At 39.1% G+C, this 26,814-nt stretch overlaps 1 protein-coding gene across 1 annotated transcript in view; it reads left to right on the forward strand.

Moving 5' to 3' along the window:
- Window positions 1-25,560, forward strand: part of LOC138043371 (uncharacterized) — a 27,363-nt gene extending 1,803 nt beyond the window's left edge. The window contains exons 3-21 of the mRNA XM_068889608.1: window positions 1,662-1,739; window positions 2,011-2,188; window positions 4,904-4,980; window positions 6,007-6,175; window positions 7,447-7,505; window positions 9,450-9,569; window positions 10,382-10,453; window positions 11,061-11,090; window positions 13,281-13,498; window positions 14,002-14,216; window positions 15,574-15,744; window positions 16,662-16,715; window positions 19,565-19,665; window positions 21,322-21,399; window positions 21,977-22,053; window positions 22,133-22,220; window positions 22,324-22,454; window positions 23,519-24,594; window positions 25,156-25,560. Coding sequence (XP_068745709.1) covers window positions 1,662-1,739; window positions 2,011-2,188; window positions 4,904-4,980; window positions 6,007-6,175; window positions 7,447-7,505; window positions 9,450-9,569; window positions 10,382-10,453; window positions 11,061-11,090; window positions 13,281-13,498; window positions 14,002-14,216; window positions 15,574-15,744; window positions 16,662-16,715; window positions 19,565-19,665; window positions 21,322-21,399; window positions 21,977-22,053; window positions 22,133-22,220; window positions 22,324-22,454; window positions 23,519-23,741 — 2,139 coding nt within the window. The 3' untranslated portion in view covers window positions 23,742-24,594; window positions 25,156-25,560. The remainder of the gene's footprint in view (window positions 1-1,661; window positions 1,740-2,010; window positions 2,189-4,903; window positions 4,981-6,006; window positions 6,176-7,446; window positions 7,506-9,449; window positions 9,570-10,381; window positions 10,454-11,060; window positions 11,091-13,280; window positions 13,499-14,001; window positions 14,217-15,573; window positions 15,745-16,661; window positions 16,716-19,564; window positions 19,666-21,321; window positions 21,400-21,976; window positions 22,054-22,132; window positions 22,221-22,323; window positions 22,455-23,518; window positions 24,595-25,155) is intronic.
- Window positions 25,561-26,814: the final 1,254 nt, after the last annotated feature.

Genomic DNA, 26,814 nt, shown 5'->3' on the forward strand with positions numbered 1-26,814 from the left:
CAGGGGTGGCGAATGGTACCTCAAAAAACGTGGGTCTTGGAAAATTTTGGCAGGATCGTGAAATCTCAATAGCATTTTTGATGTCTCTAAGTCTGGTTTTTGCATGGTTTGTTTTTACTTTTTTTGAGTCTCGGGCTCTGATTTTTGAGTAGGATCTCCGCGTCTCGGCAAGTCTTAGTATTTTACCATTCGCCACCCCTTATTTTGTAAAAGCCACAGATGTTCAAAACACTGGAAGCTGGTGAGCTGCAGCAATAGGTCAGTTTTGAATTGTGCAGCAACAAAAGAACAGAGTTGAAGTTCAGGGGAATAATTTGCATTTCCTTTGTTTTGAAAGCTAATGCTAATAATTATTTTTCCCCTGAACCTCTACTCTGTTATTTTGTTGCTGCACAATTTGAAACTAGCTTTTTTAATTACTGTTAACTTCGCAGTCTGCTATCAGACATTGACAATAGAAAACCAACAAGTGAGTCAAGTGCTGCTTACATGTATGCAATTTCTATTTTTCTTTGGGCAACTCTGCTTTTCATTTTACCAAAAACTAGTTGCCCAGTAAACGTTCCAGTTGTCCCAGACAACCGGATGACCACTAATTTCGAGCACTGTATTGCTTTTTGTCAACAAAACATTTCAGTATTTGCCGGTAAGAGCTGGTCTGATCATTGTACACAGTTGATTTTGACATTAATTTTGTGTCTCTCTCTTATAAAACAAGAAGATCTTTTAGATCTTACATGTATAACTGCGCTTTGAAAATTTATCTGTTTTCTTACCACTATAATTGCAATGTTACTGTGCACATTCTGAATCAGTCCCTACTGATTCACTGATGACTAAAGACAAAATCACATGATCAATCTGTAGCACACCAACTGACAACAATGACTGCAGAAGAACTTATTGCACCATCACTTAAAGCCGAGCTGAAATCACTGATTGCACCATGTCAGTCATAGCAGTTGTAAAATGTCCGATTCTTTGGGATATGTATGGTTATCAACGATACAATAATAACACTGTTAACAACTTACAGCTTTCTTTCTTAAAACCGTGGTTAAATTTAATTGGTTTTTTACAGGACTAAAGGGTTAGCAAAGTAGTCACAAGTCACATAATTCAAGAATTACGTTATCCATGGCTATTTTTAGTACAGTGGTTATTTCCCTACCAATGACTTACATGTAATCCTCGCAAGTCCTGACGTGTTCTTTGCTTGGCTTGCAAATATTTCATTTCCCCCCCGCTTCTGCAATCAATAATTAAAAACAGCACGACAATTCACTTCTCTCAAGTGTCTAAGAATACAAAAAATACTCAGTCTGAAAAAAATTAGTTAGGTCAATGACTGTTGCTCCTGGTGAAATAAAAGTTCAAAACAATTACGATCTTATTCAAGACGTCTTCCTAAGAGATAGTAGAAGAATATTCATAAAATTTTAAGGACATTAACGTTTTAACAGCTTTTGGCAAATAAACATCATAAGTTGCGTGATTCCAAGCCCCACTGGCTACATGGCTGAGTGGAAGTTTGGGTCTGGTCACCGACAAAACCAAAAATAAATAAATAAACAATGTGCAGAGCAAAAACCATCCTCAGCCCATGGCCGCACTGTTAATTATTTAAGTTTGATGACATTGTTGTGATTGTTATCATTTAGGGGAAAAGTGTGGTTGTAGATGATGACAACAGCAACAAGAAAACCAGACGTTCTTACTTTAATATTCTCAAAAATAAGGTACATTTTGCAGAACTTGATGCAATCTTTAATATTAGAAGTGTTCAGAAAATTCTACTAGAGCTAAATGCTCTTGTGCAGCTCCAGACAGTCTTGTTCAATTTTACAGTACACCACTGACTTCCCTATGAAGAGCTGAGTGGGTACATTCCTTGGGAGGCAAAGGAAGGAAATCAAATTACTTTTGTCAAGATTAATTTTATTGTCATCTTTGTGAGCAATGAACTTATTCCATTTACATGTACTGCTTACTACATGTATTGTTTTACAGATACCGCATTGTACATACAGGGCGGTAAATTTTTGTGTCTCTGCTGCTGATGGTTCGTTTATTTGTCAATGGGCAAGGGAATGGGAACTTGCCCATCAGTTTGAATGCATGTCTCTTAATGCTCCATTTAAAGAAACTGCAATGGATGTGGAACAATGGTTTGAGAAAGCAATTTCAGGTGAGTTACATACATGTACTCTCAAAGAGTATTTGCTCATTGTGTCCATGTATATGCAAAGTAGTTGCGGACACAAGATTGGAAAGCAACGTGCAATGACCATTTTTATTTCAATGCTTAAATCATTATACAGTAATGTCGACTATAGATTTAGCCCAGCCTAAAATCAGAACTCCCGGGTTATTTTATTCTTACGATAGCTTGAGCCTGCGATCCAATGGAAACCCAGTACCTGGTCAGCAGTCAACTTAAAAAAAAAAACAGCTGACCTTGATGAGCTCTAATGTTGAGCCCATGATATGGTCATGTGATACTGGTCAGTGGATACCTTGTTTTGATAGCTGTCAATTGATCATAACATGGATGTCCAATATCAAAGAGTATGTTGTAAACTAGCTGGAGTATGGCTGCCTCAATGAGCTCTAAACTTGAGCCAGCATTATGGTCACATTGGCATACATGGAGGGGTGGACGTGTCTACGGTCGTAATTGGTCATGCGTGACTAAAGCCAAATTTTCTCACACAGATGGGTTACCATCATATATACTGTAGATTTAGCCAAGCCTAAAAGTGGTTATTTATTCCGGGGTTATTTATTCTTACAATAACTTAAACTATTGTAGCTTAAAGTGGTACTATGATCAAAAAGTTACCTTACCTTTTCTTTTTATATTTCAAAAGTATGTATTATAAGTACATGTACCTACCATGCCAAATTTTAAGCCATGACTCTGACGAGAAGTCGGACTTTTTGAACTACGAATTCTCGATATGATTGCCTGCCATTACTCAATTCAAAAATGGCTGTGTTCAAAAGAGAGAGTTGGGTCGCGAAGGATGTGATGTCATCCAATCAAGACATCAAAACAAACGTGGCTACTTTAGTATGCCGAAGAGGGGGCCAGCTATTCTAACTTAGAGTTATTTTCATAGAGTTACAGTATGTCGTAGAGGTAGAGTTAAGTTTCCAAAATCCTCAGCCAACATTCATAAAAGCTAACCTTAGGCCTAAGGTTAGCTTTTATGCATGTTTAGGATACTTTCTGTATTTCTGAATTCAGGATTTAGGCCTTTCAAAATCTTGAATTCAGGATTTTGGAAACTTAACTCTAATGTCGTAACTCTATGAAAATAACTCTGCTGGTCAACCTCGCTGAAGAGGAGTGCGAGGTTCATGTTTTATCCTTCGTGGTGTGTTTTTGTCTACGCTTGCCTTGGAAAAGATTATGCCGTCTAGTCTTTGCGTTGTGCAGGGTTGCAGCAATCCTTCCAACCCTAAAGCGGGAATTTCGATATACAATTTCCCTGTTAACCCAAGTTTTATAAGAGTTCAATGGAAAAGATTTGCCTCTGCTCACCAGGCAAACTTCAATCCCCCAGGCCGTTTTGACATTTGCTCGGAACACTTCACGGAGGATTGTTTCGCTGGAACGATTCATGTCGGAGGTGCGATGAAACGCCTCCAGCCATCTTCAGTTCCGATAATATGGAAGAAAAAGGATAAGGGCCGATTTACACGGAACGATTTTTGTCCCATGCGACTTACGACATGCCCACGACATGATTTACGATTGTTGTGTACGTCAGAAAAAATTTGTAACGTTTTAAAATGCTGCGACAATCGTAAGTCGTGAGCTTGTTGCATGCGACAAAAATTGTACCGTGTAAATCGGCCCTAAAGAGCCGTCTAATTCAAGCCGTGGCCGTCGAATGGTGAGGGTTTTCCATGTTATTTCGTGGGTTTTACCTGTGCATAGTTTCCAAGCATCATCTTTCGGTACTTATATAAGACTTATCTAAGACTTATATAAGACTTGTTCTTGGCTAAGTAAACTACCATTTATAATTTCCTTGGTTTAAGTTTTTTCTCTGCTTCAAAACTAAAGCGTGACGCTTTGAAATCCTGTATGCCAGGCCCGTTTTAGTGATTCATGTTTTTTGCGGTCCTTCAAGTACAGCACATCCTGTAGTTTAGTTTTAGTTCTATCAGTTCCTTAAAGGAAACTCGTAATGGCTATAAAATTGTTGTTAAAATTGTTGTTCTAGTTCTTGTTGTTGCTTTTATTGTTGCATGGTACTCGTCGGCCTCTTCCTCCGTAGGCGCTGCAGTTCTTCGTTGTGAGGAGGAAGATCAACAGCTTGCTGTACTGTGTGTTCTTCTGTTTCAAAGTCGTTGTCTAACTCGCTTTCAGACAAAGAATAAGGAGAATTCGAAGGAGACAAATTCATCGCCATATTGAAGGTTTGATATGGCGTTGTTGTGTTGTCTTGATTGGATGACGTCACAAGAAGACCGCTGATACAAATAATAGCAGACCTACCAGTTGGCGATTTGAGTAATGGCGGACAGGTTTTTGACAAGTACATGTAGCATCCCATCCAGGGGGCTAGTAATGATAGTCTCAGTCGCTTCATGCTACGGAATCTGGGATAAGCTCCGGCCGCTTGACCGTAACATGAATATCCCATATCAAATACATGTACATGTACACTGTAATCTAGCCGGAAACCATCAGTTTATTCTACAAGACTAGTACATTGTATAGATCCATTTCAGTAATTCCCATCTGGAGGACAAAACAATGGTTGTTCTCTCCACTGAGAGAAATGAATGCAAAACAATCTTATTGTTTTGTCCTCCAGGCCCCAGTTGTTCGAAATTGACAATACATGTATGTCAGGTATGTGTCAAAATACATTACCATAATTTTCAGAGGCACCTGACAAGGAAGAAGGCTTCCATGATATTGTTCAAGTTGAGGTTCAGCTGGTTTGTGACACACCTTACAAGGTATCCTTTATGCTGACCAGAGTCGTTCTTGCTTTAGACCAATTTTACTCAAAAGGTTGTAGGGTGCACATAACCTTGGTGCTTGGAGCATACATTACATAGGAATGACGTACTTACTTTGATGATGTCAAGGTAAATTCAAATTACATTGTACTGTACAGTAGATTGCAACAATGTGAGAAAATCCAGTTGCTTAGGAAAACCTTACAGTCACAATTCTACATGTATTGATAAAAACTGTAAAGCCCCTGCAAACGGATGCAGCAACTTCCAACAATGTAAGGAGGTGCATTGTATTATGGGAATGATACATCACAAGACTTTGTAAACTTACAAAATTTGGGTGCTCTCTTGTTTCAACATGTTAATTCATTGCTATCTCCATGGAGACCATATGTAATGCACATGCGTGGCCCCAACAATGTTGGAAGAGCTGTGCAAAATTTGGACCCAAAATTGTTGCACTATGCTTTGGCAATCACAGAACAAAAGAATGGTTGGAAGTTGTTGGCTCAAAAGTTTGACCAAGTGCAAGCTTCGTGCAACAACTCCCAACAACATGCAACAGGGTGTGCAAACAGATGCAACATGTATGTAACACTCAACAATGTTTGGAGTTGTTGGCCACAGGGCTTAACACCATCTTTGGAAAGAAATTGAATTATTTTTAGTTGATGTACAAGTAATGTGAGATTGGGCCAGCCCTTGTTTTGTTGCCCTTTTGTTTTGGTAGTCTAACCATTGTAGATATCACAGACTACAAGAAAATTATTATTAACAAAGGCATGATTGGTCTGACTGGGGATGGAAATGATGACCTCCCTCCTGGGAGTAATGAAAGACTGAATAATAATTATTATTACTGAACATGAAAGACTCGAGGTTATAAAATATTCAGTACATAATTTAACCTGTATGCCAGTTACTGATTTGACAATAACTGTTGTCTATTACTGTTGACTGATTATGGTGGACCAATGGTGTAGAATTTTTAATCACTTTGTTTTGTCTTTTCATACAATGTAGTTTGTTATCCCAGCTCTCATACTTCAATGGGAAGGCCTTTTTGAAGATGAAGAGGATAGACAATCTAATGTGCACAAAAAGGCCATTGATGTCATAAATAACTGGAGTTGCAATAATCCTTGTGGAAGAGTCATTTTATTTCGACTGAATGAAAAACAAGTGTGTGGTGGTAAGACTGCAATCAATAAATAAGAAAGATACAATAACAGAGTTTCAGTAACAGTTAATGTATAATCTTAATCTTAATTTCAGTATTTCTTGGAATCAATTAAAGTGCACCTAAACGTTTACATCGTGTTAATATATTTCATTCCTAATAGAAATCTCCCCATCCAAAGCAAACAATTTTTGTCAACATTGTTACCCAGAATTTCGCTTTTTCTGTGCTGTGCAGGTGACGTATACTTCACAGAACTAGTTGTGGTTTGGACCCACAACCGTGATGTGAGAGGCATGGGTCTATTCTTGACTTTTTACGTCACAAACTGCTTTGCATTCCTGTTTTCAAAGACATTTTGCAGTGCAAAGCAGTTTGTGACGTAAAATCAAGAATAGACCCATGCCTCTCACATCACGGTCGTGGGTCCAAATTACAGCTACACTGTAGTTTAATTTTGATAAATTTGTGTGTCTTGCCCAACAGATAAAAATTGAAATTTTGAGGTAAGAATGACCAGTAAAAGATGTTTGCTTTTGGTGGGGTGATTAATATTGTGGACGAAAAGCATTTGAGTTTAGGAGCACTTTAAAGTGGTACTATGATAAAAAAAATCAAATATTTTTTTCTTTGGATTTCAAAACCATGTTAACTAAACAATAAGTGACCCTAGTTTTAAGCCTTAATTTACAAAAGACACTTGTTTATTTTAACTGGAATTTTCCTATTTAATATGAATTAATATGCAGGATGAGAGTTTAGGGTATTCAGACTTTTAAACTTTTGTTTTGCATACTGCATTTACACTCTGAAATTTTAAGCTATATTGAGGTCCTGTCGGTCAGTTCTGAACGTGAGTAATAGCGGACCCTGCATGAAAGCCAAAACGTACTCTAGGAAACATTCTTTGGGGAAAAATTAAAGCTCAAACATTTTCCAGGCAGGTGTTAAGCAAACACACTTCCAAAGTTTAAAGGAAAAAAAGGTAGTGATTTGTTATCATACTTCCACTTTAAATCTAAGTGGCAAAAGTAATTAGTCATGTAAGAAATGCAATGGACCTTACATTGTTGTATGATTAGTGATGGTGATGTCGGCAAAATTGCAAACGTCAAAGTTAAAATTACAAGGAGAAATAAGGGCATTTGATATGTTCTAGCACCTTTAACCTCAGTTTCAATTTACTCTTAAGTTGTTACACGAGAGCACCATACTAAATGAAAGGCACATTGATTTTGTATTGATTTCTTTTCTCCTCCACATATACATGTAATACTTCACAGGTGGGAAATGTGCATGTGTGGATGGAATGAAACGAGTTGTCAGGGAATGGACCAAAGAGGTACGTTTGTTGAATTAGTGTCTTCTTAAGTTGACATTTTGTCAATTAAAACTAATCTAATTTAAAACTAATCTAAAAGATTTAAGATAGTGCTCCCAAAATTTTCGAACCGAAAGTCTGGTTCTTCTTCGCGGGGGACAATAAATTTAATTATTAAAAAAAAAAAAGTACTGCTTTATATTTCGGCTCTTAATAGATCTTAAGAGCGGCACTTAATTATGTCTTCCCTTGGGAAATCATTTTTTTTCATTGACAGAGTTCTTGTCAACGTTCTAGCGTAAAGATTCCAGAAAAATTATGCGCTGGTAATTAACTTCATTCCTTTCAAGAATTTTTAAATTAACAGTTTGCGGGTAACTGACTAACTCTTCCAGAGCCCAATGACAATTGTACTCCAATTTGGCTTGCCATCATCACTTTATACACTGCTAGCAGTCCCTTCAAAGTCAGTCGAGTCTTTTTTAGGCTCATCAATGTCACATGTTTAAATAAAGTTTTTCAGTTTCAGTTCAGTTTCAGTCGAATCGTCCTCTTTAGTCACGCAAGCGAGCCGAAGAGCCGAGGTAGACACTCTCTCTCCATTCTCCCGTCGGCTCGCGGGCGTGACTAAAGAGGGAGGCTCGACTGACTGAGAAGGGACTGCAAGCAGTTTACAAATAATTATTGTTTCTTATAGTTCTTGCAAGGTATTCCGATGTCCGTACAGGTCCCTACTTTTTTATACATGCAGTATAAATTATTGATATAGTATACCGTATTTTCTCAATTGTCTGTCAGAACAATGCATATACCCAATCGTGTTGAATATAATTATACCACATGATAGAGGTTAAAGTGGGAAAGTTTGTTGAAGTGATGGACACTTTAAATGAAACTTACCCGGCGGCATTTTCCGTTTTTCCTTCACCTCTTAATCCAGCCTTGGTGTCTTCTCTAAAATCTCTGGATTACATTTTATTCTATGTGATCGAGCTAGCGGGATAATTTCTTAGTTGCGCATTTAAGATTGCATTTACTTACTTAATCGTCTAATTGCGCTCCACGAAGCAACTCCCTCATCTTCATTATGATTGGTGTAAATGGAAAATAGGAAGTTGTATTCAATCATCATTAGAGACCAATGAATCTGGCACTGCTTTTGAGAAAGATGTCGATCCCAAGCAGACACTCAGTCAATTGAAAATGCATGATAAGAAGGAGAACGAATCACAAGAACACCCACAGGGCTGTTTAAGGGGTCAGAATTAAGTTTCGTTCTTTGTCCGAAAGCTGGAACGATTATTAGCCCTCTGTATGCCGTGTTCGGCCTCGCGCCACACAGGAGAGACAGAAAACCAGTATGGGCTGTGAAGTAGAATCACAGAACACTGAAAAAAGTGAGTACAAAACGTTTTGAACAAGTAAGTTACCATTTTTCACACATCACATAACTTTAGAAACAAGTTTAGAAAGATACAAGTGGAATTTCCCCTATTTTCGACCCAAAATCTGTTGTTTTTGATGAATAGGCACCTGTACGGTCATCTTGCCATTAAGGAGTTTACGAAACGACGACGGTTACGGCAAGGACAATAACAGCGCGGCAAAACATTAATATCATTGCTTTAAACGGGAATATTTCATATGAAATCACCAAATTTAAGGTTTTGACGACAACATGAGCTTACAAATGTAAACTCTTAAGTCTATATTTTTTTCTCTGAAACCGCTCGTACCAGTTTACTTCATAAGATACTTGGTCCACATTGTAGGACGTGAACGAGATGGAATAATCGCGAAGGACGTACGATAGTGCAAGTTATATATTGAGGTGACGTTTTCGTGGTCATCGCCGTCGTAGATCTTAAGGTTCCTAGTATTCCAAATATTGCATGAGCAGCTTGCCTTTCTTTTACCTACAGTGTAATATCCGCAAAACAGATATGTCTTTTGTTCTAATTGTAGACATCAATTCCTGTGTTCTTTGTGCATGTGTGCACATTTCCATGGAATTTTGATAGACCACCTAATCCAGGACTGTTTGCTTGGCTTCAGAGACTTCACAGCATTGATCTGTCACACAGGGTAAACACTAAAGCTTTGTCTGTTAGAAGGATTTTGTTATTTTCCTTGTGTAGACAGACAAACGGACAGATAACTAAGTACTGTACATGTAGATGAGTACTTACGTAGGTAGATAGTTGGGTATGAAGGAAGATGTTAATCTGATTTAATGAAAATGACGTGGCTGAGGCTGACTAGAAATAGAATAAGGATATGTACGAGTCTCAGAGTCTCGAGGTGATTCATGTTCAAAGACATGCTTAAAGGTGAATTGCAACAGTATTTTTATGTTGAATGTTAAGTTCAAAGGCCATATTTTCCTACTTTTGCATCTTCCCATGGGATGCAGAGTGAATTTCGAATTCTCAGCATAGCCCCATCAGAAAACGATCAAAACACTTTATTCAAGTTATATCAGGACATTCATTGCTCTATCACGCCATCCATCGCGGCTCTGCATGAAGGTTGGTAGGTCTTCAGGGAGGCATCCAGTATCCCATATAGTTGGTCGATGTTTTTGGGCGACCCAACTGAGTTTGACCATGGCGGAGGATTTGCTATAGTACCAAAGCCGAATATAAAACAGGCGACGTGGAATAAAATGGAGCGGCAGTGCATCCACTGTATTTGACACGTAGTCTTAGTGTTCTCCACTTTTCTCACAAAAAATGAATAGGAAAAAAGAATGTCTCTGACTGACCGTTTACAAGCAGAATTAGGAGCTAAGGGATTGATCTGCTTGTTTTGGCTGTTCGGTTCTTAACTATTTTCTCCCAAAGATTCACAGTTTTATGCAACTTCGTAAGTAATTGATATTAATTTTCTGTCTCTAGGCAACGCATCTTGTGTGGACTCGTGACGATCACCACAAAGCAGCTTTGGCAGCAGGAATCAAATGTATTAAGGTGAATTAATATTCATCCTAGCTATACATCTTGGCTTCAAAAACTTAGTCTTTAAGTGCCTGTCAACATGCGGAATGCGTATCACATGTAGTCGAAATCTTCAAGAGAAGAATTCTTCAAAGTACCAATGACCTTGCTATATTTTATTGCTCGACTCTGTACGTCATGTATAGTACGTATGCAATTTGTTTAGGCACACTATTGCCTTATCTTCTTCAGGTTCTTCCCTGTGTACAAGTCGTGACGAACATTGGAGAACATGTGATTTTTGATGATGGACACAATTTGATCCCTCGGGTCTTTATTGTGCGGAAAGGAGTCTATCGCGACAAAAGGGATTTCAAAGTTATGAAAAACTGCCGTTTCGCTGTTTGGATCTTGTAAATTTAGTTGAAAAATATAAGAAGGAAGATTAGGTCATGGCCAGTTAAATGATTTCGGGAATTTTGTCTCATCGATTCCAAACATGTTCATCACCTCTTGCAATGAGTAAGAGATGTTGAAGAATCCTTGACCATTCTTTTTCTTTTTGACAATCGCAATCCACGTGATTGAGGTTTTATATTATGCTTTTTTGAGATGACAATTTTTTTTTACCTTTCAATAGGCGGATAAACTCCTCAACAATCCACAAATGGTAAATATCGTACCTTCACTTTCTCTTGGCGTTCGATTGCTATAGGTACATAAGAGACCTTTTCGGCTTGTACATTTGGTTTTCCCAATACAGATCATGTGATAATACTCAGGAGGTTTGGTCTTTTGTTTTGTTCATTAAAATGAGGGCATGCAAGCATGAATATGCCTGCAGACACTCTTTTTAATGAACAAAACAAAGGACCAAGCCTCCTAAGTATTATCACATGATCTGTATTGGGAAAACAAAATGTTGTCTATTAGGGAGTTTTCAAAACAATTCCATAAACTTTACATTACAATGCATGCATCTGTAATTTGACCCACTTTCGGTTCGGAATGTTTTTTACCTGTAAAATGGGGTGAAGCAATCCAGGAAAGTAATTAAGAATTATTCGCCGAAGGCGAAGTGAATATTGGTAAATATTTACCGAGCCTGAGGCGAATGATTGTTTTAGTGTAATTTTCAGCGGTGAATATCAAGAAAGTGCAAAACAACGGGCTAAAACAAGATAAAAAGGCACGAAAAGTGCTTGATTAGCTTAGCACACTTCACGGCCGCCATGTTGGTGTCCCCAAACAATGAAATGGCGGCCATGTTGGTGTCCCGATCCAATCCTCCGGGAATTGAAAGCTATTATTATGCTAAAGTCTTCTTTTGTTTTCGTTGAAAAACATGGCTGTTGATCACGTGAGTGAAACCCAAGAATATGACACTAACTTCTTGTATTTACCGCTGCAAATTATACTAATAGCTATTATGACCGTTGAGCCCACGTTTCAGCGGTTTTCGTTTCAGAGAGCGTGGAAGCGAGACCTTCGGGTCAACATTCGATCAGATATAGAGAAGCGTAAGAGATTTTAGCGCGTGAAATGCGAAAAAAAAAAAAGGAATGAGTTCCTATTCAGAATTTATGTTTTTCTCAGAAGAAGGGAAACTACAGTTGTTGAATGGAAGCTGGCCTCGATAGTTTTGCATATTTGGGGTTGTTACTTCCGTTAAACACTGATAGTTTTTCAGCATTTTGAAAAGTCACGTTTCTTGTACTCAAATAATTCGTTGTTTTCCTTTTAAAGTTACTTATTAATTATATCTAGCCCTCACGCTGCTATTTTTACTCGACGGGGCTGAACCGTATTATTTTGCATATTTACAGTTCCAAACAAAAAAAAAATTGACTCCTAAGTTACAGTAAAAGCATATACGGCACACACTAAGCCAGACAAACCTCAAACTACTCGGAAAAAGAGGGAAGGAAACAGTCGAGAATCAATAAATTACACAGTCCTTCGATAAAAAAATTATTTTTTTGACCCGAAAGCGCCTTCTGAAACTAAAACCATTGAGACGTAGGCTCAACCGTAGTAACAGCTATTAGTAGCCGTGAGAGTCAGAGTCATAATGAACCGAATGAAAACATGTTAGAAGCGAAGCTATAGCTGATCTTTTTTTAATCCAAATCCCACTGCTTTCAAATAATCATTAGAACAGATTTGGTGATACACACGTCACAGCTGAAATGAATCTATTCTGCTCCCTATTCCCTAAACTTACATGTACTAGACCCTGTTATTTGCCAGCTCAAACCCCCCTCCCTCGACTGCCCTTGTAATATTGAATACCTACATAACATATGCTCACTTTAAGAAGTAAATTTGGAAAGAACGCGTCTTAAAGTCTTAGGTGAAACTCAAATTTTTTAGTTGCTCCATTTTGTACACGCCAAATCCTGTTTCTTCCTAAAGGGATAATATCTGTTTACAAACATGGCTTTTAATTTGTTATTCAAATGTGCCAACCACAGGAACAAAATACCCTTTGTTTCGACAGCCAATGAGGCTCTGATTGGCACATTAATGACAATAGGTGACGTCAACGACCATCCACTTTCTTTCACTACAAAATCATCTTTTCACTCGAACAAGTAAATTTCTACATGTGTCTACAAATTCCTGGTGGTAAACGGGAGTTTCGTTACCTTTCTTTTCAGCATTCAAGTTGAAAATGCATGCTTTTCGGTGTTTTCACATATTCTGATTAAATCAAAGCCAAGACGAAGTGAAGACGTAGTGGCATTTACAATGGTTAATTATTGATTTCTTTTGCTGGCTGTATTTTGAGCATTTGTGTTTTGTTTTGCTTGCTTTGAATATCTAACACTCTTTTCGACTTGTGCCATGCTTCTTTTAGATAAATGCCGTGCTCTGTGGATTAACCACACAACTTCCCGAGTGCGTGAAGAATGCACTGTTTGTTTGGTCTGGCTGCAACCACAGGCCTGCAGCTTGCGTTCCTCTATTTCATCGAATTATGTCAAGCCACCATTCGTCTGATACACGAGATGTCACAGTGACAAATGATCAACTTTACCATGGGGTCTGTTTTCAGGATATGGAGACCTTTCAAAGGTTATTATTATTTTTTAGTCAGCTCAGCTTAATGGCCTGTTTCAATAAACTAAGATTTTGTTAAAACTGGTCGCAAGAAGGAATAATAATAATAATAATGATGATGATGATGATGATGATGATGATGATAATATCTGACCTGGTAATCGGCCTTTCTCGCAGTCGGAGAGTGAATTGCTAAGGGAGCAGCTCAACGAGGTTGGACCGGCTAGCCGCTCGGCCCCTGAACACGACCCATTTATGACTTTGGAGCACAGCACCACATCCAGATAGAATAGGCTGGGAGTCGATTTTCTGAGGGAGGAAAACGGGAGTGCCCTGAGAAAAACCCTGGAAGTAAGATTGAGATCGAATGAAACTCAGCCCACATACGAACTTAGGATGCGATTCCTGGTCCGCAGAGGTGGATGGGGGGTTGACATGCATCCTTTTTGCAGTGAAGATTGAAGTTGAAGTTACTGTTTGGCATATAATAGACTTGAAATGGTTCTTTCCATTAACAGTTACAACACTCGTTACCAGCATTATGCAATACCAACAGAACCAGCCTCAGAAGACCTCTTTAGCGACAGAGGCAGTCTTCCAAGTTATCAGAAGACGAGCACAAGACAAAGAGAGCTCGATATCCATTATCTTACCACCAACGATTCTGAAGCTGCTAAATGTTTACCAGATCATGATAAACCCTCTGACGACAGAACGATGGATCAATCGTCAAGTGAGTTTAGTGCCGAAGTTTTCGGCATCCGCTGGTTACTGTAACTGATACTTTTCGTTCGACTCCTGAAAAGGAGCACTCCGATATTTTCTAAGTTTCCCTGAGTCACCATCAAAAAAATCTCTCTATTTCTTTAACCGGGGTATAAACAATTGTCATTCACCTTTTAGAAATATAACACAAAGATCTTTGTGTGAGAAATGAGGACTCACTCTAAGGGAGTCCATTATGGCCATTATTAACTAGCCTAGGTCATCTAAAGTCATCTAAAAACTAAGGATTGTCGTACAGCTAATGGCTCGTTGGTCATTCTTTTAAGTTCTTCGAGAAAAGCTGAAGCGTAAACACGCATAAGCAAAAGCTGTGTTAACCAGGAGTGACATAAGCATAAGCATAAGCATAAGCATAAGCATAAGAAAAAGGAATCGTTGCCATTTTGTTATGCTTGTGCTTATGTCACGTTTATAACTGTGTAAACCGGGTGCAATCATAAGACCGAGGTGTCAGCTGTTTTTGATGTCAACGGATATTCAAGTTAATAGTGCCTAAGACGGCGTCCGAAGGTACTATTTTTTTACGAGAAACTTGCTGGGGCGGTTCGCAATTATCCCTGCCTTTGCGACAAATCGCCAGAAATAGAATTCTCAGTTCGCTGGTCGCAGTTCACGAGTCTCCTTGTTCTTTCCTCTTTCGGACAGTATCCCTTAGAAAATACCCAACAGGACCTCTTCAGTCTGTTTTCTTGTTATCTTTCTTGTCGCCGTCGTCTTCTATAAAGAAGAAGGAGTAATAGTAGGAGGATAATTTTTTCTTCGTCCGTCATTTTGGAAACGCTGCTCGTCCCATTCTCCAGCGCGAGTTTTTTCTGGAGCTAACTGCGCTTGCGTATGTCACTTCTCTTTATGCTTATGTTAAATGGTTATGTAACCTGTGTGAACTTCGTTATGTTCATGCTTATTTCGCAGTGTAAACCAGTCTTTAACACTTTTAATAGTTTTCATTCTCTTCACCTCTTATTTGCACTTCATTTTCGCATTCTGTTATTTTTATTGTTCCTATGTGAATATTTAGCTTTTTACCTTTCATTCCATTGTTTCAGAAATTGTATATATGCGGAATTTTTTATCCATGAACTTAAACTTTAAAATGACCGTGGAACTGTCGAAACGGCACCGCGGTTAATTCTTAATTCTTAATCGGCTTTTGAACAACCGGGCCCAGGGATGTATTTACTAAAAGTGGAATCCAGTTTTCTCAGTCAAGGAGCAACATTGACATTCTGGGTATTCAGTCAGTGTTAATCTATGTTACACATATACGATGAATTTGACTGGTGTAATTCTCCTCTAACTTATAGTTTCTTCTGGCCGTATCAGTCCACGTCATTTCATAAAGCACGTAACACGGGAGGATATTCACGGCCTTGCTCAAAGTGCAGGGCATTTCAAACGAGGGGAGGCTTGTGTTAAACTAATACGAAGTGTTGCAACTTCTGTGGAGCAGGATGGCTTCCTCTTTTCTGCCAAATGTAAGTAAAAGCGGCTTTTTGCTGTAGTGCAACTAACGATAGCTGTCACGACGGTCTTTTTTTTTCCTTCTGGTTCATACGAAGGAAAATAATGCTCGCTGTACAGTTCACTGAAGCATAATCCACGGAAGAAAGAGTGTGGCCAGTTTCCTTCTGTAATGTTCAGTATTTGGTAACTCAGTCTTTTTTGAAATTTATTGTCATGTGTCATTTGTGTATATGAACCACTCCTGTAACAATTCTAGGGGCAAGGAAAAGGAAAGGAACTTTATTTAAGTGTCCAGTCGTTCTAGCGCTCACCAGGAGCACTAATTGGGGAACTGTAAAGTGAAATTAACAATTAACGCAAATCAAGTCAAATGTTGGTTTTTGAGGAAAAGGGGAAACCGGAGTACCCGGAGAAAACCTCTCGGTGCAGAGTAGAGAAGCAACAAATTAAACTCATCCCACATCTGACGCCGAGTCTGGGAATCGAACCCGGGCCACATTGGTGGGAGGCGAGTGCTCTTACCACTGCGCCATCCTTGCACCCCAAAGTTGTATCATTGATGGCCCGACCCAGGAATTAGAGACTGAGAACATTATACCTGACAAACTAAAAATTTATCGGATCTCACAGTTACATTTAGAAAATGTAGTGAGCATACGTACTCAACAACTGTTGAAGGTAGTGTTTCTCAGAACAAAGGAAACGTTGAAGGACGTTGAATTAAAGTTTAACCCTATTGAAAACCTTTTCAACACTTCTTTAACAAGGTTCCAACATATTTTACACTTTCAATAATGTTTAGCGATCTGCTAAAAAGCTCTTGATTTGTCCAACAATTTCATGTCGAAGCAAATGTTTTGTACTTTTGTTATAGCTCCTTCTGAACCGCCTGCAACTGCTATTGTCGTTTGGTTTTACTTTGAAACAGGTTTAGGTTCCCAAGGTCAGCTGTACGATGTTACTGTGGTGCTCAGTGATAAAGGTAAGACACCTGACTCGGTTGATAATGTTGGCCAACGTTGTTGATACATTTAGTCGCGTGATTAACATCATGAAGACACCTAACAAATGTTCAACGTTAGGTGCGCGCTTTGCGTGAAACTAGGAAAGAGCAAAATATAAATTGCTCAAAATGTAACATTTTGGTGGCCTTCTTCTTCACTGCCCAGTAGCTTCAACGAGGGACCTAATGTACTTTTTTCTGGCATCATTCCATCAGCAATACATCACGTATGCAGATGTGGCTGTATCTAGATTTTCATTAACTCGAAAGCGACCGTCTATTTCAGTGACCTTGACGCCCGTCTTAAGGCAGTAGTCAAGATTGTAACATTCGGCATTCCATAATATATAGATTTAGCCAAGCTCCCGGGCTGTTTTTTTTTTCTTACTGGCTGTAGGGTTAGTGAAAATAAAAGGTTTTCGAATTGTCGACGTTTTGGTGTTTTCGGTTACTTAATTAAATCATTTTCTTCGCTTTCTTCTTTAGAAAAATTCATTGCCCAACTAGTATCGCATGAGTCCTAAAAGAAAACGAGCAAATCCTCAGCAAAAGAACGGAAAAGGAAAAAAAGCCATTTCAGAGTCAACTGTCAAAAGCTGCAAAGGCCAGAGAATAGGAATCACGCTAAAATTAGAAATCGCAGACGTACTAGCTCGAGATGTGACAGATCGGTGTTAGGAAATTTTTTGTCAGATCAAGGTCAAAAAAAAGTTGTATTGGTGTACTCTATTTCACGAAATCATTCACATTTTGACGTATTTCATGGAAACACGCTAGCTTTGCTTGGAGCAAGAATCGGCAAAATACGGCAACCAAGAAAGGACGAACTTCAAACAAGACCTCGAGCAAATTACCTGTACATGCTTGAAGTAAACTTCTGAAACACAAGCTAGTGATATTTCTCCTTAATTTTACGAAAACTCATTGCGATTACTGGTTTATAACATAAGGTCAAAATTTTCTTGTTACTGTCGAGGCAAATCGAAAAACAGGTACAGTGTATGCAAACGGAGAAAAAACACTTGTTCGCTCGCATTGTAGAGCAAAACAAACAAACAAATGAACTATATCTTTATGTCCAAAAAAGAGTAGAGGTGATTGTTAGTTTTGGGAATAAAAATTCGAGTTTCGTTCCTGAACAAAGGAAAGCCACTTTTCAAAAGTACGAATCCACTTGAAATAACGCATCCGTAAAAATAACAAATGTTAACGGTTTAGTTTCCAAGAAAAGAATTTGTGGAGTAACTTCTTCCACCAAGTTCCACCAAGGAGCAAGGGTGGCACAGTCGGTTAGTGCGCGTCCTTGGTGCTCGAGGCTTAAGGTCCCGAGCTCGATCCCGGGATCTCACATCCTTGTTTCGACTTCTTTCCTTTCAGTGTAGCCTAAGTAGCTTTAAATACCCTTAAAACGGAGAACTGATGGAAAGAGGGGGGTAAAATGAGCGCAACGTCAGCTTCCTGGGAGAATACTCTCTAGAGAGTTCGAGTAAAGGAACTTTCGACGGTAAATAAGATGTACCTTTACCTTTACCAAGTTTGAGCTATCACTGGTATACTGTTTTGTTGTTCTCTTTCTCTTTCTCTGTTCTTTTGTTTCTGTTCTTCTGTCATAGGTGGTCCAGGCATCATGCGACCTTATCAAAATTAAAAATCTTCTGAAGACATGCCAAAAAGCAGCTCTAAACAAACTAAAAATGAACACTAAGCTTTAACTTTATATCCTTCCGATGCTTGACTTGAAGAAATACGTAGCCACCAGTGTGGTCCTGACCACAGCCATGCACACGAAAAGTGTCGGCTGTTAAGGGCTTTAGGCCCCGTCCACACTTAATCCGGATATTTTTGAATCCACAACTTTTTCTTTCCGGATGCGCCTTCCGTCCCCAAGTATCCGGCGAATTCGCTGGCGAATCCGGAACTTTTTGAATACGCTCTTCAGAGTGGATATTTTTTTAATCCGATATGAATCCAGAACCGTGTGGACGCCAAATCTTGATATTTTTTTATCCGGATGACGTAACAAGAACGAGCCCAGTTCCTTGCCGTGAAATCAATTCTCAAGATGTCTGTTTCCTTTAGGAGTCCTGAGCACTATAGTGAACCCGGATACGTTTCGGATACGTGTGGACGGGCAAATAGACCATATTCGTATTCTCAGTATTGGACTGGAACTAGCTTGCAATGGAGGCTAATGCGGGGAAATATATTAAAAAGTATTTGCATTTGAAAAGAATTCCCCGCATTAGCCTCCATTGCAAGCTAGTTCCAGTCCTTTACTGAGAATACGAATATGGTCAATTCGATTTGAATACGCTACGTGTGGATGGAAATATTTTTGAATCCGGAAAGAAAAAGTTGCGGATTCAAAAATATCCGGATGCGTGCGGACAGGGCCTTAGTTGACGTAGTACGGCCGTGTAGCCGCGTCGAGCCACAGAAAGCGCGCAAAAAATGTATAGCAGTTAGCCAGGCTAGAGCCTGCGATCCAAGAGAAAACCAGTGCGTCAGCGGTCAACTTAAAAAAAGCTGACCTCGATTAACTCTAAAATTGAGCCCGCGGTATGGTCACTGGGCGGCGGATTCCTTGTTTTGACAGGTGTCAATTGACCATAACGTGAATGTCCAATATCAAAGATGTACGCTGTAAACTAGCTGGAGTATTGCCTCGATATGGTCAGGTGATACTGGTCACATTGAAGGGCTGGACGGACGTTACGGTCGTACGGTCACCAAAACCAAATTTTCTCGCACAGATGGGTTACCGTATTTTCTTACCCATGGTGCTCCGGAGCTCCGCTATAAATAATTTGGTACTGTTTTGATGATAGGTATTGTCCGAACCAGTTGCTCATGCGCAGATCCAGCCGGTCAACATGGCAAATGTAAACACTCGGTTGGCTTACTATTGTGGTGCAAGAATGAAGAAAATGTGAGTCCGACTTCACAAAGAGTCTTACTATTCGTGACTTTGTCTTTCAACTGATTTCCTGTCAGGCCTCTCTCTTGTATTCACTTGGTTGAGGGGCAAGGGCTATGGAGACCAATGCGACTGTCGAACACAATCACCGATAATCAAAACGCATGCTGTTTGACATTTTTGTCGAGTGTGACTCGAAACCGCTGTATTACGCGTGTTGTTTTTCAGAGATTTCCGCTGTCTCGTCTTACTGTGACCGTACTTTTCGTAATTACGCAACTTTCAGTTGCTTGGCAAATACAAAGGGAAAAGGCCTCTCTGACTATTCTTACTGGGAATTGAGACATGAGGATATTACGTGGCCGCGCGGTGATACGAATTTTATCTTCTGGTGCTGAAAGTATCTCTCACTGGTTCGCTTCGCTCACTCATGAGAGATACTTTCAGCACTCGAAGGTAAAATTCGTATCCCCAAGCGGCCACGTAATATCCTCATGTCTCAATTCCCAGTAAGAATAGTCAGAGAGGCCTTTTCCCTTTGTATTTGCCAAGCAACTGAAAGTTGCGTAATTACGAAAAGTACGGTCACAGTAAGACGAGACAGCGGAAATCTCTGAAAAACAACACGCGTAATACAGCGGTTTCGAGTCACACTCGACAAAAATGTTCTGTTTATTTTATAGATATTGATGAAATGTCTAGATTTTAAACAACTTGTTTCACTCATTTTCGAAATGATGAAAAAGTGGTCACCAACCGCTAAAACACGTATGTTGTGTAACATGAAACAAGATATGAAAGTTATGAAAAACAAATCATGGTAATGTAAAATTTGTAATGAAAATGTTAATGTAGGAGAGAAGAATTATGTTAGAGCACAAAATTATCTTACAATGAAGAGGAAGCTCGCGTTTTATTGGCTAATCGTGTTCCTTACCATGACGACACCTATATTCTCATATGTGAAACATAAAAATGATATGTTCACTGCGCGCGGTGAAGATAAGATTTTTTAGTAAAAGGAGAAATCCTGGTGTTTCATCAGTATCTAATAGAAGTGGATAATTCTCTTGAAACCTCTTTCTACAGCAAGGGGCAGTGTAGAGAGACCTTTTTTATTTATTTAAAATTTACTTAATTGACCCTCTAATTCTTAAACGAATAAGAGGTGTGATATGAGGTCTTATAGAATGAACAAATAAATGTGACCTAGTTTGTGGAACTCAAGTGAAGTCTGGTCAGGTTCTGCAAAGCGTGTCGTGTCGCATCCAATTGTACAAAAGGTTTAGCTTAAATCAAATAAATTAAAATGAAGGAATTGCATTAGTCCACTAGTTGGATGATACTAATACCAAAATATCCAGCTCAGCTCACGAGAGGTGTTACAACTACTTACCAGGTCCATTTTCATTATCTAACAACGTTGGGTAAGGGTCAGCCAATCGCAAACGAAGAAGTATTTTTTACTGAATAGAAATATAATTAATACCCATGAAGAGTAATGGAACTAAAAAAAAGAGCGATGGTATTACTCAGTTTCTGGATGTGGTGCATGCACAGAGAAAAAGTACCAGATTTGATAGGATTTGAACATGACGTCATTACTCAACAGAGCAGATAAAGACCCCGGGGATGACGATTTAAAAGCGTTTTATTGCTTATTGGCAGGTAAAGGATGTTAATATCAACTTGTCTAGTTCTTCTGACAAAGGGAAGTTAAGGCATTTGGAAGAGAAGGTGGTAAAAGTAAGTGAAAGTATAAAGTCGTGAATCAAATCTTATAGGTTACGAGCGAAACAAGGCAAAATTATCTTTTTATTTTGAAAAAAACTATATATACCATTGGGGCTCACAAGGCGTTATATTTGCGCGTTGTCTTTCACGTCAAAAAAACCTTTTCTCTCCGGCGATGATACTCTACTAAAACTAATTATGTTGTTTGCTAAACTGTCCCCTGCAAAATCACTGTTTTAGAGGCTCCCAAAAAGTTGAAAAACTAGTTGTAACTTGATCTATGTCCGCGCAAGGAAAAGGAATGGATAAGACTATGGCCACTTTCCGTCTTTCAAAGCGAATAAGAAGGTGAGCTTCCAAGAAAAGGTTGTAAAACAACAAAATATATTTAGGACGTTTTCCGAGATTAAGTACAGTGGAAAGGTTTGTTGAGGTCCGCTGGGACTGAGAACTTTTCCTTCGAACATCGAAACAATCGCTCCCTACTAAACCCCAAAGCTCGAAGCTCGTGTCAGAAGCACGACGGAGGGGCTATTCAGTTCTATATTGACCGTATAGGTAATCCTTGCGCAATTGCCTTTTTCTTTAGTCCGTCTTAGTCGATGCCAGCGGTAGAGGGAGCAAGGCAGGGAATGATTTACCGCCAACCAAGTTACGCACCAAAAGGTACGTACATGGTGAAATAGTAAGAGTTGTTGAATTTAGTCACAAATCAGAAGGTCTGACATCGCATTGTTTATTGCAGGATGAAAACTAAGAGAATCACGGAGAATACGCTTTATTGTTTAAGTCCAGAGGAATTACTTCAAACGGCCGAGGAAATACTTGAGGAGGTTAGACAGTTGAATCACCCTGATCAGCATCTATGATTAGTGGTAGCCCTTTGCCGTGTCTTTGTAATGATCTTTGTTTTCTATTTTTTATTCTACTGTATAGTATCAGTGCTCTTTGGGTAATAACCAACCTGGCATCGCTGATCAAGGCAAGGGACAATTAACACAAGAAAATCAGTACAGAGACAAGAAGACTTCTGATACACTGAAGCGACCGTATCAAAGATTCTCAAGGTGCTGCAAGAGAAACCATTCTTTAGTCTATTTCTATACCTTGAGAGACGCCTATAGTCTGTTTAGTTAATTTGTGTCAGGGTATAAGGCTTTAACTGCTTTTGCCTCAAGTGCAACGACGGCAATGCCAAGGAAAAAGTTATTTCACTTCAAAATATCGTCACTATTTAAGGATATTCGTTTCTATCCGAAGTTGTTGACGTTGTATAATTTGGACAAATTATGCTATGGCGGAAATGACAGGAAGTGCCTGCTCCTTCGTTACATAACGTTACCTTTCTAGAGAGGATACCAAAATCAACCATGTTTACTTAGTGTATAATACATGCGACAGAGGCGAAACCCCCCGAGGTACTCCCTTATGTGAGCTATGTAGGTATGTGTGGGCCCAAAGGGCATGGTTTTTTAGCCGTTTTAGTCTGAAATAGGGTATCGATTTTAACCATTTTCGTCTGAAATAGGGTATGGTTTGTTCATTCAAGTCTTGAATTGGTTATGTGTTTTTTAGAAGAAGCTGACTTCTTCATCATTAGGCGATCAACCAGACCTCTCTCAAATTGTTACACCAACCGTGTAACAGCTGAAATAGGTCTGAAATATAGTATCAAATGTTTGGTCCGGTCTGAAATTGGGTAGGAAAATATCGTAGACTTTGGTATGAAATAGGGTAAGGGTTTCAAGAAGAGGGCGGCACACCTCCACCCATGTTTATTTGCAAATCTGTTTCCCTCCTGTGGTTATATATATCCCTTCTGGTGTACCTTAAAAATTGTTAGGTTTTATATTATCGTAGTTATAAACTGAACATTACATGAGCAGCAACAAATGGAAAGCCTGAAAAATTGTGGCTTAGTGGGCTTTGAACCCATGACCTCTCAGATATCAGCAAAACATGCTTTTTTTGTTCAGCTGTTGATATTTTCACTATTGCATGTACTTCGTAAGCCACTTTCCTCGATTAAAAAAAAAATGTAGTTTTGCATGATATGACCAGTATGGTTTGTTGTTAGACAGTTATTCATAGAAACCTGCAAACATCCTTGTTTGTTTGATCATTGTTTTAGAGAAAACCCAACATACTTATTGGAGAAAAATACACTACACGAAAGGGCTGAGAGAGGAAACCTGTCACCCGATTCAACTGCTGTTGTTCCCGATACATTTTCCACGGTCTCCGTGGAATCGCACTCCAGTGAGCGTGGTGATCAAAGTGCGCAAGCAGATCTATCAAGCAGAAAAGAACGGCGAGAAATAGTTTCCTGTTCAATTCTGGATGATTTTATTTAATCCTGGTCCTGACTAACGACGAAAGCCAAAGCCGAAGTCCAAGCCCAAGCCCAAGGATAAGCCTCATAACCCTTAGCGAAAGAAGCCAATGCGTTTGCTAGGGCGGATAGCCGCGACATAACGCTAGAGAATATACTTATGCGCAGAGCGTATTTTTGTGGCCATTCCCTCCCAAAACACGCGGTCAAATTCGGGGACGAGTTAACTGTGGAATTTCCTGAGGGAGGGATCTATAGGAGAGAGTGTTTACTGATTGACTGGCAGTCTTGTTCTTATGCTTATGGTACCATGTCCTCACTTAAAATAACAGTGACATTAGCATGGCAATATTCTTCTTATGTTTATCCAAATGTCGAGGATGTCCTTTCATGCACATAATTGTTCTTATGCTTATGGTTGCATGGCTGGCGAGAAGCAGTCCTTAAATGACTGCTTCATGTATTTGATTACCTTGATTACAAATCTTGTATCAATTCCACAGTTACTTAGAATGTTATAAAGCTTTTTATTAAATAATCTAATCAAAGGTTGTTGTGCTTCATCACTTATGTGCACTTTGCAGTTGATTGGATCTTTAGCGTGATCCCACTTCTAATGCGGTAAGGAAATTTACCAAAGACAACGGCAACCTCGTGTAAGACGTTTCTTATTCAAACTAATTGGTGTCGCTGCTTTTGCAGTTGTCGTCGTTGTTGCTAAGGCACCAAAGACGTCATAATGTGGTCATACATGAGTGTGCAATGCAACTGCATAATGCGGAGATTCATGGTACTGAACACAAACTTCATGATGTGTCACAGGGCTCTGGTTGAGGGCATGGTTAGATGGTCAAAGTTTGCAACGCCTTCACCAGGTAACGTGAATACCATTAAGGAGCTGTATAGGACAACATTAAGAGCATAGTAATCCGAAGAGACTATTTGAAAGCAAAGCAACGAAGAAAATATCGACAGCAATTCTATTGTTTTCCTTGGTTCTCTTGATTACGAAATCTCTGTTCCCCGTATCATACGTCACAGCAGGCTGCTGATTTAGTTTTTGAGCCCGCACTGAAAAGACCGAAAAAGCGGGTAAAGCCCAACTTTGAACGTAATTTTCTCGCAAAAAAACAGGAAGCGAGAAGAAATAACTCCACAAACCTACTTATGTTAGGCTTTCCAAAAACATTGTTGGAGCTTTAAAGGAGCCGAAATTATAAACTACAGCTGACGGCGTTTGACAGAGTTCGTTTCATACCTGCAAGCCGAAGAAAGCCTTCATTTGTCGCAAATTGATCAGTATACGTATATTAAAAAGAGGTAATTTTATTGGCAACTCACTCATTCTGGTCCTGACAAGCAGTTTGAACCAATGTCTTCATTTTCATTGAACAAGCAAATTCTACTGATCATTATCTCCATCACTTTGATTACAGCGAAAGTATTGTCAAGAGATGTATTGTTCCGATGGTGACTCGAGTGTACTCGGAAAAAGTCCAGGAAGTGAACCTACGACCTTGCGATTACTACTTCAGGTACGCAACCACTGAAGTATGGGAAATGCGCGGGACCAAGGCCATTAATTAAACTATAATTATGGACACATTGAAATAACCTAATTGGCGCGGGTCGCGCGTAAATAGTCGCGGGTACAGAAAACAGAAAGAAAATAATCGAACTTTTATTTTACAAAAGTACGGCACCTCGACGTTTTTAACAACAATAACAATAACAGTGTCTTGAAAATTAACGGATGATTGCTTTTAAAAGTTTCATTTTTATAATTACTATGATCTTATGTATTAATTTTTTAAATAAATTAAATTCAAAATTCTGACACATCCCAACAACTGTTGTCGTGAAATTAGGTTTATCCAGTCCTATTTCATCATTTCCCCGCTTGCGCTCTTTTTTCCCTACCTTCACCTTGTACATACGTCACGCTGTAGCTCCGAGATTTCATTGATCGTGATACGTTTCAACAAACTTTACAAGTTATTAATCTCTTCCTTCGTCTTTTTTAACTGCGTTCAGTATTATTTCACATTGATTACCTGAGTTAAGCATCTCTACTTCATTTGAAAGAAAGAGCAAGGCGATCAAAACCGGAGAGGATATTGGTAGAAGCCAAAAGGCGGGGCCGGGGTGCCTTTTTGAATTAATTATTTTTGTAAATTTTTATGTTTTCCCCTTTTCATCGTTTATCTAGATTTTCTGCGAACTCGAAGGCGGGAAGCGCGACTACAACATAAAGTCCAATCTTCGCAGGTTTTTTTTAATCCACTCGCTTTTTCGCTCCACCTACCGTTAAAATTGTCCCCAGGTCACCTACATTAACTACAAGCCGAGTTTTTTTTTCAGACTGTTTGTTATAGACCGTGGTTTTTATGATCGCAACGATCTTGGCGATCGCAAAAACAACAATAAGCTGACGAAAATCGCTTCCGTGATCATATGGAAAACACACGCTCTGATCGATGCGAACAATTAAAAAAAATTAAATCCCTTCGATCGCAGTTAAGTAAACGTAAACGCGCCAAAGGGCACTTGTCGGGTAAGTAAAAAGTGCTTTCAAGTTGCCAAAGGCTTGTAGATGTTTCAACTTCAAAGGTATCAATGGTTTTATAAATGCAGAGAAAGGAGAAACGCAAGGGTGTACAGACCAGACCAGCATGGTCAAACATCATAGCCACTTTGGGCCTCTCAAAGACAGTTAGAATGAGCATTGCGCTCTGTTAAGTTTGGTTACACGCGCTCGTTTTTTGAAAGCATAAGCCTCTCAACTACATGCACAGGCAAGAACATGCTCACGTAAGGAAAGCCTTACATGCAAGGAGCGATAAAAGTCGAGAAGGAATAAAGATTAACTGAACAAGAGTAAACATGAAAATATTGTTTCAACTGAATAAATTCTTGCAACTTAAAGGGGCTAGGTCACGCATTTTTAGGCAATTTCAGCACTGATCGAATGGTCGTAGAATTAACTAAAATATCAAAATAACTGTTCCAAACTATAGCAGAACTCTAGCTAAACACAGGGAAGCCAAGAAGGGACATGGATGGACAAAACTGGAGAGGATAGAAATGGATTGAAT

The sequence above is a fragment of the Montipora capricornis genome, chromosome 3 (genome assembly GCF_036669925.1).
Source record: "Montipora capricornis isolate CH-2021 chromosome 3, ASM3666992v2, whole genome shotgun sequence".
Classification (NCBI taxonomy): domain Eukaryota; kingdom Metazoa; phylum Cnidaria; class Anthozoa; order Scleractinia; family Acroporidae; genus Montipora; species Montipora capricornis.